Source organism: Narcine bancroftii, chromosome 11 (genome assembly GCF_036971445.1).
Source record: "Narcine bancroftii isolate sNarBan1 chromosome 11, sNarBan1.hap1, whole genome shotgun sequence".
Classification (NCBI taxonomy): Eukaryota; Metazoa; Chordata; class Chondrichthyes; order Torpediniformes; family Narcinidae; genus Narcine; species Narcine bancroftii.
Genome location: NC_091479.1, coordinates 15,858,769 through 15,872,924, shown reverse-complemented (window position 1 = coordinate 15,872,924; position 14,156 = coordinate 15,858,769). Strand labels below are relative to the sequence as shown.

The window sequence follows — 14,156 nt, the reverse complement described above, 5'->3', positions numbered from 1 at the left end:
CCAAAGACCCCACCTATCACCCCCACCCCCCCCCATCTGTGGTAGAAGTAAAAAAAAACCGCGTATTTTATGGAGCAAAGATAAAGATACATCACCAACATTACAGGCTTGAGCCCTTCATCAAGGTATGAGCAAAATGTAGGCAGGCGCTCGAGAGGAGAGGGGCAGGGGAAGGAGCACGGTCTCACAGGCAGGAGGTGGATGAGGGAGGGCGGGCGCACTAGCAAACGGGGGGGAGGGGGGAGGATGTCTCTGTGAATGGAGGCGGAAGGGGGTGGAGAGCAGGAGGGAAGATGGGGTAGGGGAAGAAGGTGAGTGGTCCAGCAGAAGTCAGAGAAGTCAACGTTGAAGCCATCCGGTTGGAGAGGGCCCAGATGTAATTTTAGGTGTTTCTCCTCCAATTTATGGGTGGATTTGGCTTGACAGTACGTAAGGCCAAGGACAGCCATGTCGGTGCGGGAGTGGGGCGCTGAATTGAAATGGGTGGGCAGTGGGAAATCCCCGTCATTGGTAACTACCGAACTTCTCTCCGATGTAGGGAAGGCCATAATGTTCAGTGTTAGTAGATCCTCTTTTTAATAAGCTTGCAGTTCCATTCAATCTGTGCACAATGCATGAAGAAAGGGAAAATGTGTTTGTGTAAGTAAGTAGAATTTACGGCGCTAGTGATTGGGACAGGACCTGGGTTTGAATCCCGCGCTGTCTGTAAGGAGTTTGCACGTTCTCCCCGTGTCTGTGGGTTTTCTCTGGGAGCTCCGGTTTCCTCCCACTCTTCAAAAATGTACTGGGGTGTAGGTTCTTTCTTTCTTCTTTGGTTTGGCTTCGCGGACGAAGATTTATGGAGCTGCAGGCTCGTTGGTGACTGACAAGTCCGATGCGGGATGTAGGTTAATCGAATGGAAAATGGGGCAGCATGGACTCGAAGGGCTGATTTGGCCTGTTACAGTGCTGTACCATCTAATTTAAATTCCAGCTATCCCTCCTGCAAAAGATTTGGACATTAACTGACAGCCACGGAATTGGCTTTTTCATGTACTATGTGTGTTTCCATTCTAACAGTGGCTATCTTATTTGTTAAACATTGGGAATGTCCCAAAAGGGATGGAAGAAGTGCTGTGTCCACACAAATCTTTATTTCTGGCCTTTGAACATGTGGAATATAACTCGGGTCAGTGACAGAGGAGCTCCGCGCATTGGCCATGTTTCAGTTTGATTGGTTCTGTGTTTAACAAGGCATCTCTGTTTAATTGCAGAGGATGATGTGAAAGGGAAGACAGAAGTGAGGACAGGTAAGCTAACAAGCAGTCGCGGAGACGCTGTTATTTTCACATTGTGTTGTAGAAGCACCGCTCCATAACCCCGCCTCAGTCACAGCACGGAGACTGTCCATTCGGATCTCAGATTTAGCGTCCGAGTACATACATGACATCACAAACAACCCTGAGATTCTTTTTCCCTGCGGACGTGGCAAAATTAGAGCCAAAGAAAAAACTGAATACAAGGTACACATGCAAAGAAATATAAACGAACTGTGCAATACGGAGAGGGAAAAAAATATGAAGGGCACAAGAGTCTTTAAATTGAGGTTGTTGTCGAGGAGTCTGAGGGTGGAGGGGCAGCAGCTGTTCCTGATCCTGGTGGGCCAAGTCTTGTGGCATCTTTCCTGATGGCAGCAGAGAGGACAGAGCGTGTGCCGGGTGGTGAGGGTCCCTGATGATCCCTGCTGCTCTCAGACGGCAGCTTTCCCTGTTGATGTTCTCGACGGTGGGGAGGGTTTTGCCTGTGATGTCCTGGGCTGTGTCCACTTCCTTTTGCAGGACCTTATGCTCAGGGGTATTGGTGTTCCCCCATACCAGACCCTGATGCAGCCGATCAGCATATTTTCCACCGCGCATCAGTCGAAATTTGCCAGGAATTTCCAATGTCATACCTAACCTCTGCAAACTCCTGAGGAGGTGTGTATAGTGGGGTTCCCTCATTTCACTCAGCCCCTGATTTATAAACCACCTCCCCTAGTTCCAGCCTCTCCAGTGGTTTCCCCCTCACGCACACTCTCCAATCTAGTCACTGCACGTCAACAACAGAGTGTGATGACATTCAGTGAACCAAATCAGGTTGATGAGCCTACTTACCCGAGAGAGCGCCTTTTAGTTCACCCTTAAGCTCAGACTTTGAGAAAATTATGGTCACATGAGATGATTACCTCCAGCAATCTACAAAATGTTAATTTCCTTCACCTTTAAAGAATCCACTTACAATTTCACTGGAGCGGAGACATTTGGTGGAGACAGTCTGTTTATGTGTTCAAAGCAAATAGGGGGGAGAAGGCAGGGGAATGGGGCTGAGGGAGAGATTGGATCAACCAATGATGTATTAGAGATGGGACTCAATGGGCCGAATGACCTGCATATCAGAAGATTGCAGGTTCGAGTCCTGCCACAGTCACTTTTTGGGGCAGGGCAGTTAGTTGCAGCACCAGCGATCCTGGTTCAAATCCGGTGGTGCCTGTAAGGAGTGTGCACGTTCTGCCTGGGTTTCCTCCAGATGCTCTGGATTCCCCCGTCCTTCAAAAACATTCCAGGGATGTTGGTCAATTGGGTGGAATTGGGCGGCATGGGCTCGTGGGCCGAAAGAGCCTGTTACCGTGCTGTATGTCTAAATTTTTTTTAAAAAGTAAAATGGTGGCGTCTACTGCCGCAGTGCCGCTAAATCAACGCACCAGATGCGGTAGTTGGTCAGCAAAAAACTTTATTCAGACTTGCCTCACTTTTTAAAATCACTTCCGGCCCGGACATCCAGGACCAGAAGTGATGTCATCGGGGCCCCTGCGACACGCATGAAGGGCTTAAAATGGAGATGACGAGCGCCCCGCATCATCTTGTAGGTGAACACCTAACTACCTAGTGCCATGCGATTTGGTCCGCAGCATCGCGCGGCCGTTCGGCTGACTGCGCCAGCGGCGATCAGGCCCGCGGCTGTTTGGCCAGCTATGTTACGCGGCTACCCGGCCCACTACAAAATAGCAGTTATTCTTGTGGAGGTGGATTATTAGTGGGGACTTTGTTTATGTTATCAGTACTGAGAGTGACAAGGGAAAGAATCAATTTCAAAGCAAATGTTAAATCAAATGGTGCAATAATTTGAAAACTACTGAATTATTAAAATGTATAATAATTATCCAAACTGATAGTATAAAAGTTAATAGTACTTAAAAGCAAGCATTTTAACATTTATTAGCAATAATATATATGTGTATTTTTCTGGATTAAAAATATGATTTAAAAATAAGTGGCTTCGATCCTCGAAGACCCCCACCACCCAGGCCGTGCCCTCTTCACTCGGCTACCATGGGGGGGGAAGGTACAGGAACCTAAAGTCGAGCAATTAACGGCACAAGGACGGCTTCTTCCCCGCCCCGCTGCCATCAGATTCCTAAATGAAGCAAAGACACTGCCTTACTTTTTGTGCGCTATTGTTTTTATATAAGATGGTTATAGTATGAATGTTTGAACTACGACGCCGCCGCAAAACACCGAATTTCGTGACAGTAAATCCTGATTCTGATGAATGCCCTGTGGTAGATTGGCATAACTGGAGAATGCCCCACTCCCCGATTGTCATAGAGCTGTAATCCTCAATTGATCATTACCTCATACCAGTGTTTCTCATTAAATATTTACTGTGCCTGCCAAATTTTGTTATGTCGGAACTTGGGAGCTAATGCCCTGTTTCTGGAGATGAAAATGTAAGCCTCTTGTTAAAGGAAACCTGACAGCAGTCGTCTCCAAAGGTCACCACTGTTTAATGACTCACACTGGTTAACAAGTGACAACTCTTGCGCAGATTGGGCAAACAGCGCAGAACGTATCAGTGTGGATGATTTCCGATTTGCTTTAAGCCAAAGCCTGACAAGGCAGAGGAAATGTTGGCTTCCTCTTTGCCCCTGCAAGCACCGAATACATATTTCTTTCAGTTTACTGCCCATGTTATATTCTAGCAGTGAATTAAAATAACAGAAATATCTGAGTTAGGTTAAACAGGTTAGGACTTTATTCCCTGGAGCGTAGAGGAATGAAGCGAGATTTGATAGAGGTACAAAATTATGAGGGGGATATGAGTGGCTTTTTCCACTGACGTACAAACCAGAGGACATGGATGAACGGTGAAAGGTGAAAAGTTTAAGGGGAACTTCTTCACACTAATAACCTGAATATGCCTGAGATTGTCCGATCCAGGAAGCCAAGCAGGCTCACGACTGGTCAGTACTTGGAGGGGCACCAGGTACTGAGGGGCGCTGGGCAAAGTACAGTAGCCAAAAGTTAAAGAATTTCATGCATATTACATTCTAAATGTAGAATTACATGACGATAATGGAACCTTTCCCTTTCCCAGAGAGGGTTGAACTGTTGAATGCAGGCTCAACGTTAAGAATTTGGACAGGTACGTGGATGGGAGGGGTATGGAAGGCTGTGTGGGGCAGAAAAACGGCACAGACTGGTGTGATAGTACAGATTCTATCACCAATGTGTCTATGTACAGATGGTAGTGTAAGATGACTGTGATTGGCTGAGAGTGTAGCCGCACCTACTGGCAGATCTTAAAGGATGGCTCCTAGCCAGACCAGGTCATTCTGGGCTGGTCGACCTACTTGTGATACGCTCCAGTCTTTTAGTTAATAAAAGCCTTGGTTTGGATCGACAAGTCTTTGGTTCTTTCGACACACATTACAACTGGAAAGGCCAAAGGGTCTGTTTCTGTGCTGTTCCATTAATGCAGAATACTTGATTTGTCTGTCTGCAAAGCTTTTGGGGATGTCGTGAAGGGGACCAAATGCAAATCTCTCTGGTCTTCACAAAAGCTGTTTGGCATCCAAAAGCAGATTGGAGCAGAGGGTGAAAGCTTTAAGCTCTGAACAGACAAATGTCTGCAAGTAACTTTGTTGGATGCAAATAAGTGAACATTCACTCAATGTTGTTTGAATACTAAATAATTTCCTGGATGCAAAGATCTCTGCAGTCTGGAAAGCATCTCACCCTATCAACGTCAACTACCCATGAACATAGAACGTTACAGCACAGCTTTCTCTTCTGTTTATCATCCCATAAGGATGAAGATGGTTCCTTTCAGCCAGTTTGTGGGGTTTACACCCCACTCCTCAGAAAAGAACAGCGTATGCATGATTGGATTTTAGGAGAGCTGGGGGGAGGGGGGTTGCACAGGTCCAGACTCACCCTCTCGACCTCCCCGCCCGGATCCAGTGGCATGGTGAGGTCCAAGACGGCTGGGGGAAGTTCTGTTGCAGTGACTGGGTTTTGGTGCAAGGGACGCCCTCTCCGCGCTTCACGGCGCGTGTTCGCTAGACGACCGTTGACCCCACAAGAGGGTTCGTCCACCCTTTGGCAAGTCTTGTATTTTATTCTGCAGGATGTCTAGCCACCTTCCGCACCAGGCAAGCCTGGTGGGGGAGCTGGTTTAGTCCCCGACCACTCGATCATGGAACAGGTAGTCCTGGGTTACATGGTCCAAGAGAAACGCCCTAGTTCTGCTAACCTTTCCTCATGAGAATTATTTTTCCAATCCAGGCAACATCTTGGTGAATCTCCTCTGCCCCCTCTCCACAGCTTCCACTATAATGAGGTGATCAGAGCTGAACACAATCCTCTAACTGTGGTCTCATCAAAGATTTGTAGAGATCAACATGACCTCTCAAATCCCCCGATTTGAGCTTCAGTCAGTTGCCGGGGAGAGATGAGAAATAGGTGTGTTGCCGGCTGAGCTTTTAACAACACTTTTTCGAATCATCTATATGCAGTAAGACCCCTGTTATCAGGAAATCAAGAAACCGGCACCCTCAAGCAAGTGGCAAAAAAAAAAGAATTGCAGAAAATAAGGAGATGTAAAATTGGTACGTCTCGCAGTTTGTTTGCCAATCACACAACATGCAGTCTCAAGCAACCGGAAAATTCACTTACAGTACTTTTCCGAATATCTAAAATTGCTTAACCGAAATTCTCAGTTTTCCAAATTATTTTTCAGCGATGACATGTTGGGAAAAAAAAGATGTTTTCTTAAAGTTATGCATTTGTAAGTGGAGTCACATTGTTTTTTTTTTGATAAGAATTATTTCATGCTTGAAAAACTTTCTGTTTTTTTTTCTTGTTGTTTAACCACTGATGCAAGTATTCAGATGATGCCACTGGGCCTGCTTAAAGCAATTTCTCAGCTATTCGGAAAAATCTGGTTAACCGGAAAACATCCAATCCCAAGCATTTGGGTTAATCGGAAACGTTCAGTATCCGACATCTACCAATCCCTACAGGTGCCGGATACCAGGGATTTTACTGTGTTCTCCAATGGGCTTCACTGTCCTTTCAATCAATCACGTTTCACTCTCCCAATAAGGTCGCGACTGAATAATCCATTCTCACCTGCGACAATCGCGTGCATGTGTCCAGAACTGGGTCTTTTGAAGGAACTGCAAAGTATCCCGAATGGAAGAGATGAAGCGTTCCAAGTTTAAATGGATAAGTCCGTTAGCAAGCACCAAGTGCCAAGTTATAAATAGCAAGTTTGAACTCATTTATTTATTTGCGTTTTTTCCTCATTATGTCAACTGAAAAATTCTGACTTAAACCTTTCAAAAGCTTGAGAGCAGAATTGAAAATCAGTTTCCAGTTAATGGACCTGTTTGAACTCAGTGTGTGTGAGTCAGTAGTTTTTATTGATATGCATTTAGAATCCAAAGATTAACTTAAAGCGTATAAGATCCTTCCTATTTACCGTTTGCTGCTTTCATTTTCAATGGTCGATAAGCGAGAAGAGGAAGACACGCTGAACTGTGAAGAAACGATAAGCCAATTTGACTGTTAACTGGATTGGATTGAGGACAGGAAAAGCCTGCCATTGATATTAAATGGAAGCAATAGTGAAGGGAGGTGAGAGTCAAGCCGGATCAGACTCTGGGCACACGTGATTGGAAGATGACGGCACACTTAGGCCGGAGGCTCTGGTTCCCAAATGAAATTGCGGAAGGCAACCGCAGACCAGACCTTGTGTGATTGGCCCCAATCCATCTTGCTTACCGTGCCCTCCGAGGATGCCTACGTGTGCAAGAAACGGAAGGCCACAGCCAATTCCACAGATTCACCACCCTCTTCACCTTCAGTGGTTAGCGCAACACCTTTAAAAGCGCCAGTGATCAGGACGGGGTTGAATCCCACGCTGTCCGTGAGGACTTTGTACGCTCTCCTCATGTCTCCTTAGGTTTTCCCCAGAGGCTCCTGTTTCCTCCCACCGTTCGAAACATACTGGGTGTGGTAGGTTAATTGGTTGTAAATTGAATGGCACGGACTTGTGGCCCAAAATGGCCGTGCGGTATGTCTAATGTAACGGGCCCAAAGGACCCCAAAACCCAGCAGCAATATAAATTTACCAAGACAAATGGTTATTTAAACAAAAGTTGCTTTTAATTTTCTTTAAACATAAAAACAGGATTAAACTTTAACTTATTACTATTAACTTAACCTAACTTAACCCCCTTCTAATTTTAAGCACATGAGTATGTAATGTGTGTGTAAGTTCAGAAAAGTTCTTTGATTCACAGGCCAATCTCACTTCTCACTCCTACAAGTTCACTGGTATCAGGCAATTTTTATACTTATAAATTGACATTTATGAATTTCACCAGGCTTTGGTGCTTGAAAGGTAAATGGTTACCACTCAGGAAGGTTCTTGTTGGTTTTCAGAGAGAGATTTGCTGCTCGTTGGACACCCACAACTGATTCCTTCCGATCAGGCACGTCAGTGTCTTGCCAAAGAAACTTGCCCCATCAGGGTTTTCCAGACGATGAGCTCTTTCTTTCAGTTCACCACAGAGTTCCTTTCCTGTTTCCCTTATTTCAAGTGAAGCATTATACAACCAGTCCTCTCCTCTTTGACCCAGCTGAACTAAGAACTCACAACCTGTCTTCAAAATGGACTTTTTCCACAAGCTTGCCAGCTTGTCACGTTCCAGTCCCAGCTGCTGTAGAACTGAATTCATTCTCTCTCTCTCTCTGTGTGAGAAAACCACATGACCCTCTTACCACAGCAATCTGCATTCAGACAGACTGCGGAACCGGACCCAATCATCTGAGCCCGTTCATCTTTTGCTCTCCAAAACAATAATCTATTACTCCACAGCATGTCAAATTAATGCCTACTTGTGGAGTCCTTATCGGCATCCTTCAAAGTTTTTGCAAAGGCACCGGGAGCCTGGACTGTCTGGCTTGAGCAGAGCTCTGGCATTTTAAATGAGGTCTGTGTTGTGAAGTGTTTGTGTTTGTTTGTGACCTAAATAAAAAAAAACTCCACAATTTATCTGCTTTAAAGCATATCTATACACAATATGAAATATAACATAATCTGTCACCTTAAATTTAAATTTAAATCATCTCTGTCCTAAATCTACTACCTTGTATTTTGAGGCAATGTCCTCTAGTTCAGGTCTTCCCACCAATGGAAACCACTTAACTACCTCAATCTTATCTATTCCTTTCATAATTTTACACGCTTCTATAAGATCCCCTCTCATTCTTCTAAATTACAGGGAGTACTGCCCCAGGCTCCTCGTAGGCTACCCCCCTCCTTCTCTGGAATCAACCTGGAGAACCTCTGCACCGCCTCCAAAGCCAGTACATCTTTCCTCACGTTAGGAGAGCAGCTGCTCCCCCTCCACCATCAGACCCCTCAACAACAAACTCAATCAGGGACTCATTTAAGGACTCGTACTTGTGTGCTTTTTTGATTTTTTTTCTCTCTGTATTCCACAGTTGTTTACCTTTGTTTAGATGTGTACGTTGTGTACAATTTCTTTTTGAACTCTCAATAAATGGTCATTCTGCCTCGCCCGCAGGAAAAAGAATCTCAGGGTTGTATGTGATGTATGTACTCTTGATGATAAATTATCTGAAATCTGAAGTTTGTTCAGTGTAAGTACAGTATAGTATTTTTTGTCTTTTTAACTGTTTATTGTTAATGTAGGTGTATTGGTTAGGCATTGTAAGAGAAAGTCTCAAGCAACCGGAAAATACACTTATCCGACCGACCAATTTCCATAGGTGCCAGATACTAATAGTCCTTTTTTTTGGCCTTTGTAGTGATGAAACCCTTGGACAGCACTGAAGACAAAGAAGGTGGGTTTGCCTCTTCTCAGTTTTGAAGCCTCTTTGTGCATTTGGGCCTCCCTGAACCCTGTCGACAGCAGCCATTCTCAATTGTTTTTGTTTTGGCTGTGGCCTCCTTAAGATTCTGCTGACGGTTTATGAACCCCCTTTCCCTGTGAACCAGTCAAGCTTTTGGTACTTTCCGTACTTCTACTGACTCCGTAACAAAAACATGAACTATATTTACGTTATACAGGGGTGCAGGGCTGCTGGAGGTCATCGGAGCGCCGCTCCAGCACCTCACGGGCTTGTTCAGGGCAGTGGCGGCTCAATGCAGGATCAATGGCCATCATTGTTACCCGTAATCCCCCACACACCTGCCAGTGCCAGGGAAACGCGCATGCCTCTCGTGCCCGCCCCCACTGAGCAATATTCTTGTCATACCTGTTTCTTCCACAACTGGTTGTCCTACTTTGTAGTTCACTGTCAATTATACAACGCCCAACGTCTTTGGTGAGCTCCGGCACCTAAAATATTTGCACTGCACCCCTAATGTTATGTGATGTGAAAAGGAAAATAAGGTTTTACTTAAATGTGCTGTGGCCCCCCCAGAAGGTGCCGTAGTGTCCCCATTGAGAACAGCTGGTCCAGATGTTGCTCGAACATGGCTGCGATCGTATAGTAGCATGGCTTTAGGACAGCTAGCTTGGGACCTGCCTTCCTGATACTGGACATCGGATACAGGATGATGGCTCGAGGGTTACGATTGTCTTGTACCCAGCTGCTCTGTGGAAACTTGGGGCCAGACAACTTATCCTATTGTCCTATTCCTTGGCATTATCTTGGGTCGATTACGACACCACAGGTGGGTTTACCTCTCATCAAAGTTAGGCTTTCAAATGCAAACCTCCAAGTCCTGGAATCGTCACTGACCAGTCACCAAAGCTCAGGTTGAAGTAATGACACTGCCCTCATTTCACAACCATCTTCTTCACCGGTGAAGTCTTCCTTTAAAAAAGAGTAATTGTTTTTAGAAAAATTATTTTTGTTTGGGATCTTCTAAAATTGTTAATTATTCTCAGCATGGTTGTAATCTGTCAAGTTACCACTCATCTGACTTTGAGTTTTGTTAATTTCTGGGCAAAGACACATCTATTCCTGCCCTAACACCTTTGAGAAGGTGGTGGGGAACCGCCTGCGTGGCCTTGATGGTTTAATGTAACACGAAGCTCTGAGCTTGCCAATACCAGGAGACAAGGAAGAAGAGATTAATTGGTTTATTTTGCCTTCCTCTCCATGCAGAGAATTGTAGGGCAATGGCTCTTGCACTTTAGTCACAGGCAAAGTTTGCTCTCTTCTCCCCCCCCCCCACCCATTTATCTGATAATTCAATAATTTTTAATAGCTACCTCCTAATGTGCCATGTTATTTACATTCACTGGCTCAAATCCGTAGATAATTCCATGCATTTTAAGTTCAGTGAATGACTGACTCGTTCAAATTCCCAGCAGGCCTTCAAGCATTTACTCCAATCGCAGAGCCGATTGCGTCCATCTAGGTTCAAGATCAATTTCTTTCCAGCAGCTTCCAGGCTCTTTAACCTCCCTTCATTACTCATCAGGAATCGCTCCAACGCCAGAAAAAAGGGATGTCTGCACCATTGCTAAGTCACATTTCTTGCGCTGGGATCCGGTTTATTGCCATGCGATTAGTTGTTTGGTGGCAGCGGTGTTGCACAGAACAGTTGCAGTACTGTAAATGCAAGATTTTGAAAGATAAATAAGCAGTGCAAGAAAAAAGCGAACGTTCAGAAATCTGATGGAGGAGGGGGAAGAAGCTGCGTTTGTGCTGCTGGGCTCCTGTGCCTCCTTCCTGATGGTAGCAGCGAGGACATGGGTGATGAGGGTTCCTTGATGATAGAAGCTGCTTCCTTGAGGCACCGCCTCTTAAAGATGTCCTGAAGGGAGTGAAGACTGTGGCCGAGTTCACCGCGCTCTGTATTCTTTTCCTGCCCTGTGAATTGGCTCCATGGCCGGAATGTTCTCCCCCTGTAGAAATTTGCAAGAGTCCTTGGTGACATACCAGAGAAAGATTAAGGAGACTGGGACTTTATTCATTGGAATGTAGTTGGTTGAGAGAGGTATTTAAAATTTTGAAGGAAATAGATAGACTAGACGTGAGTAGCCTCTTTCCCCTGAGGGTAGGGGAGGTTGGAACAAGAGGGCATAAAGGTAAGGAGGGGAAAAACTTGAGGAGATGTGTTAGAGGAGGCTTCTTCACTCAGAGAATGGTGGCAGAATGGAATGATCTTCCAGAGGAGATAGTCACGGCAGGGTCTCTTCTGTCATTTAAGAGGAGGTTGGATGAGAGGGGGTTGGAGGGTTATGGGCGGAGAGCGGGAGGGGGGAACTAGTGGAGTTGTTCAAGTGAACGGGCGCGAAAGCGAAGGGCCGATATGGCCTGTTTCTGCGCTGTAATATGGTTATAAATCTCTTTAAACTCTTCATAAAATATAGCTGAGACAATGCCTTCTTCATGATTGCATGTTTGTGAATATTTAGGGCCTAAGCATACTATTAAAGTTCTCTCAATTTTGGCAGTTCTTTTTTAGAGTACCCGTTTAACTGCAGTAAGAATTTTGGTGCCTATCTTCATTGTGTGATGTATATGACAGTGAACTCGTACTGATGGAGCCACTCAACATGATCCTCCCTTCCAGCCACAGTTATTGGTGTTTTACACTATGCCCACAAAACTGTAAATCTTGACAACGGGAAATTCACCTGTGGGGACTTTTAGTGGGTCAAAGGTTGCATCAACGAAACAATTGGGGGTTTTCACAATCCTCTCGAGTGAAGATTGGTGCTGCCCCGTGAAAGGGGAGGTATGGGGGGGGGGCATGGTCAAAGAGACGGGAACCAAGAGGGCAAAGTCAGGGAGAGCAAATTGCTCAGGGTTTAGCCGTTAAATTCCTGCCAGTTAACGGTGGTCCGATGACAAATTTGAATGTGGGAGACATTTCGTGCGATCGCAGGGCGAGAAGAGGTGCTGAGGGCGAGACGTTTGGAAGGGAGCATTGAAGGCAATCGGGGTTCGAATCCAGAGCTGTCTCCCCGACTCCACGTGGGTTTCCTCTGGGCGCTCAAGCTTCCTCCCACCCCATTCAAAACGTTCGGGGGTGGGGGGGGGGTGGAGGGAGGGGTTCGTAGCTCATGAGCTGAAATGGCTGTATGTTTAACCTGAAACATTTTAAAATATAATTTTAGATAACATCCCTGGCTCTATTATTCCCGTGTCTTGTTGGTGCATTTCCGTACTTATCTCTGTCAAACCCCCCCTCTTCTAGGGGTCTCCCCTCTACGTCTACACCTCTCCTACCTTCTGTTCAATACCCTGTTACCTTTTAGCCTCTTCCCAGCTTCATTCCCCCCCCCCCCCCCAGCATTCTTTTACTCCCCTAGATCTACTCAATATTATTCCTTCCTACTCTAATCTCAACGAAGGGCCCCGACCCGCAACGTTGACTGTCCATTTCCACCTGCCGGTTCTGCTGAATGCTTCCAGCCTCTCATTGCTTGCTCAAGATTCCATCATCTGCGGGCTTTTATGTTCTCCACTGAAAAGTTCCTCCAGCATTTTGAAATTAAAAACAGGAAATGTGCTGCAAGCTTAGCCATCCCCAGAACTATATTCTTGACACTGTATCTCTCTCTCTCTAGCCGCTTTCAGGTGGCCAGAATACCCAAATGTAAAGCCGCCTGTTCTACCCCAATGGGGCAGTTGGGTGGCCCCCATGAAAGTGGAGAACCCGGCCAGGAGGAGCACTTACCTGACCCTCCTCCTGCAGGTATATTCTCAGGCTCGGAGGATCCCGCCCCCCCCGCAGCAGCAGTGGGACGACGGCCACAGTCCACAGGAGCCGGCGCTCGCTCGGACGCGGCTCTCCTTCAGACTGCGTGTTTGGGTGACAGAAAGGCGTCTTCTCTGCGGTCACCTGAACGCTCCAGCTGCCCTCCCCCAGCCGTGTCTGCTGGTGCATTATCTGCTTCTGAGCACCTGAAAGCGGCTTCCCTCTCTCTCTAGACGCTTCCTAACCTATTGAACACTTTCTGTGTGTCCAATTTCCATTATCTCTGCTATTTTGCTTTTGTATTATGGACATCTTGATAAATGTATCGGTCCAACATGCCGTATCCAAGCGCTAGGGAAATATACATTTGTAAAGTTTAGGTTGGTAAAGACAGCAAAACCATTATGTTAGCGGGGAAGATGGGAGTAAATAGGCCACAACTGTCCGTAAGGGATTAATTATCATCTCTCACCAGTCAGATTGGCTTGGTCAACTGGAGCACTGAGACTATAATGCTATCCAAAATAATTGTGCTGTAATAGAGTCCCTTTTGGTAATGAACACGTTATTGTGGGGGAAGATTGCCGTTGATTAACGAGCTCGTGGGCTGGAGATAGCATTTGCAATGATAGGCTTGCGATAACAGATTCGCAAGAGCAGTTCTGCTGAATACCAATTTCTTCAAGGCTCCAGAAGCATTGATCCACTGTCCTCATTCTCCGCTCTTGCCACTTAATGGTCAGTATCAGTGCTTTTCCATTACAGAGTTGACTTACAGAAGCAATTGAGATTCTATCAGGAAATTTGTGCCTGTGGAGCCAAGCGAATAAATCACCCATTTCCAGCCGGTTTCTGCAAAGGATCACCTCTGCTCACCTTTCCTGGCTATTCCCGACAGCAATGGGTCTTGTTCATGGCTGCAAGAATTGTCTGATTTCTGTATAGGGTCACATCTTCTCGTTGCTCTGTTATCTGTTTCTATACAGCAGCTGTAACTTCCCGCACTGAAACAGGAGAGAATAGCTGAGGCAGACGTCTTAGTCATTTTATGCATATGTACTTGTAAATGCCTCTCTCACTCTTACACCCTCCTCTCCTGTATCCTCTATCCTTTTCCTTCACACATTATTTTGCTCGCTCTCCCTATCTACTTCCTGTCTTCT

The 14,156-nt window shown here is 45.8% G+C and overlaps 1 protein-coding gene across 5 annotated transcripts in view; it reads left to right on the top strand.

Moving 5' to 3' along the window:
* Positions 1 to 14,156, top strand: part of cd276 (CD276 molecule) — a 162,382-nt gene that overhangs the window by 110,538 nt on the left and 37,688 nt on the right. For 4 of the 5 annotated variants that reach the window (XM_069902689.1, XM_069902687.1, XM_069902686.1 and 1 more), the window contains 2 exons: positions 1,254 to 1,289; positions 9,138 to 9,173. In XM_069902689.1, the coding sequence (XP_069758790.1) occupies positions 1,254 to 1,289; positions 9,138 to 9,173 (72 nt within the window). The remainder of the gene's footprint in view (positions 1 to 1,253; positions 1,290 to 9,137; positions 9,174 to 14,156) is intronic. The other variant, XM_069902688.1, reaches the window with a different exon arrangement.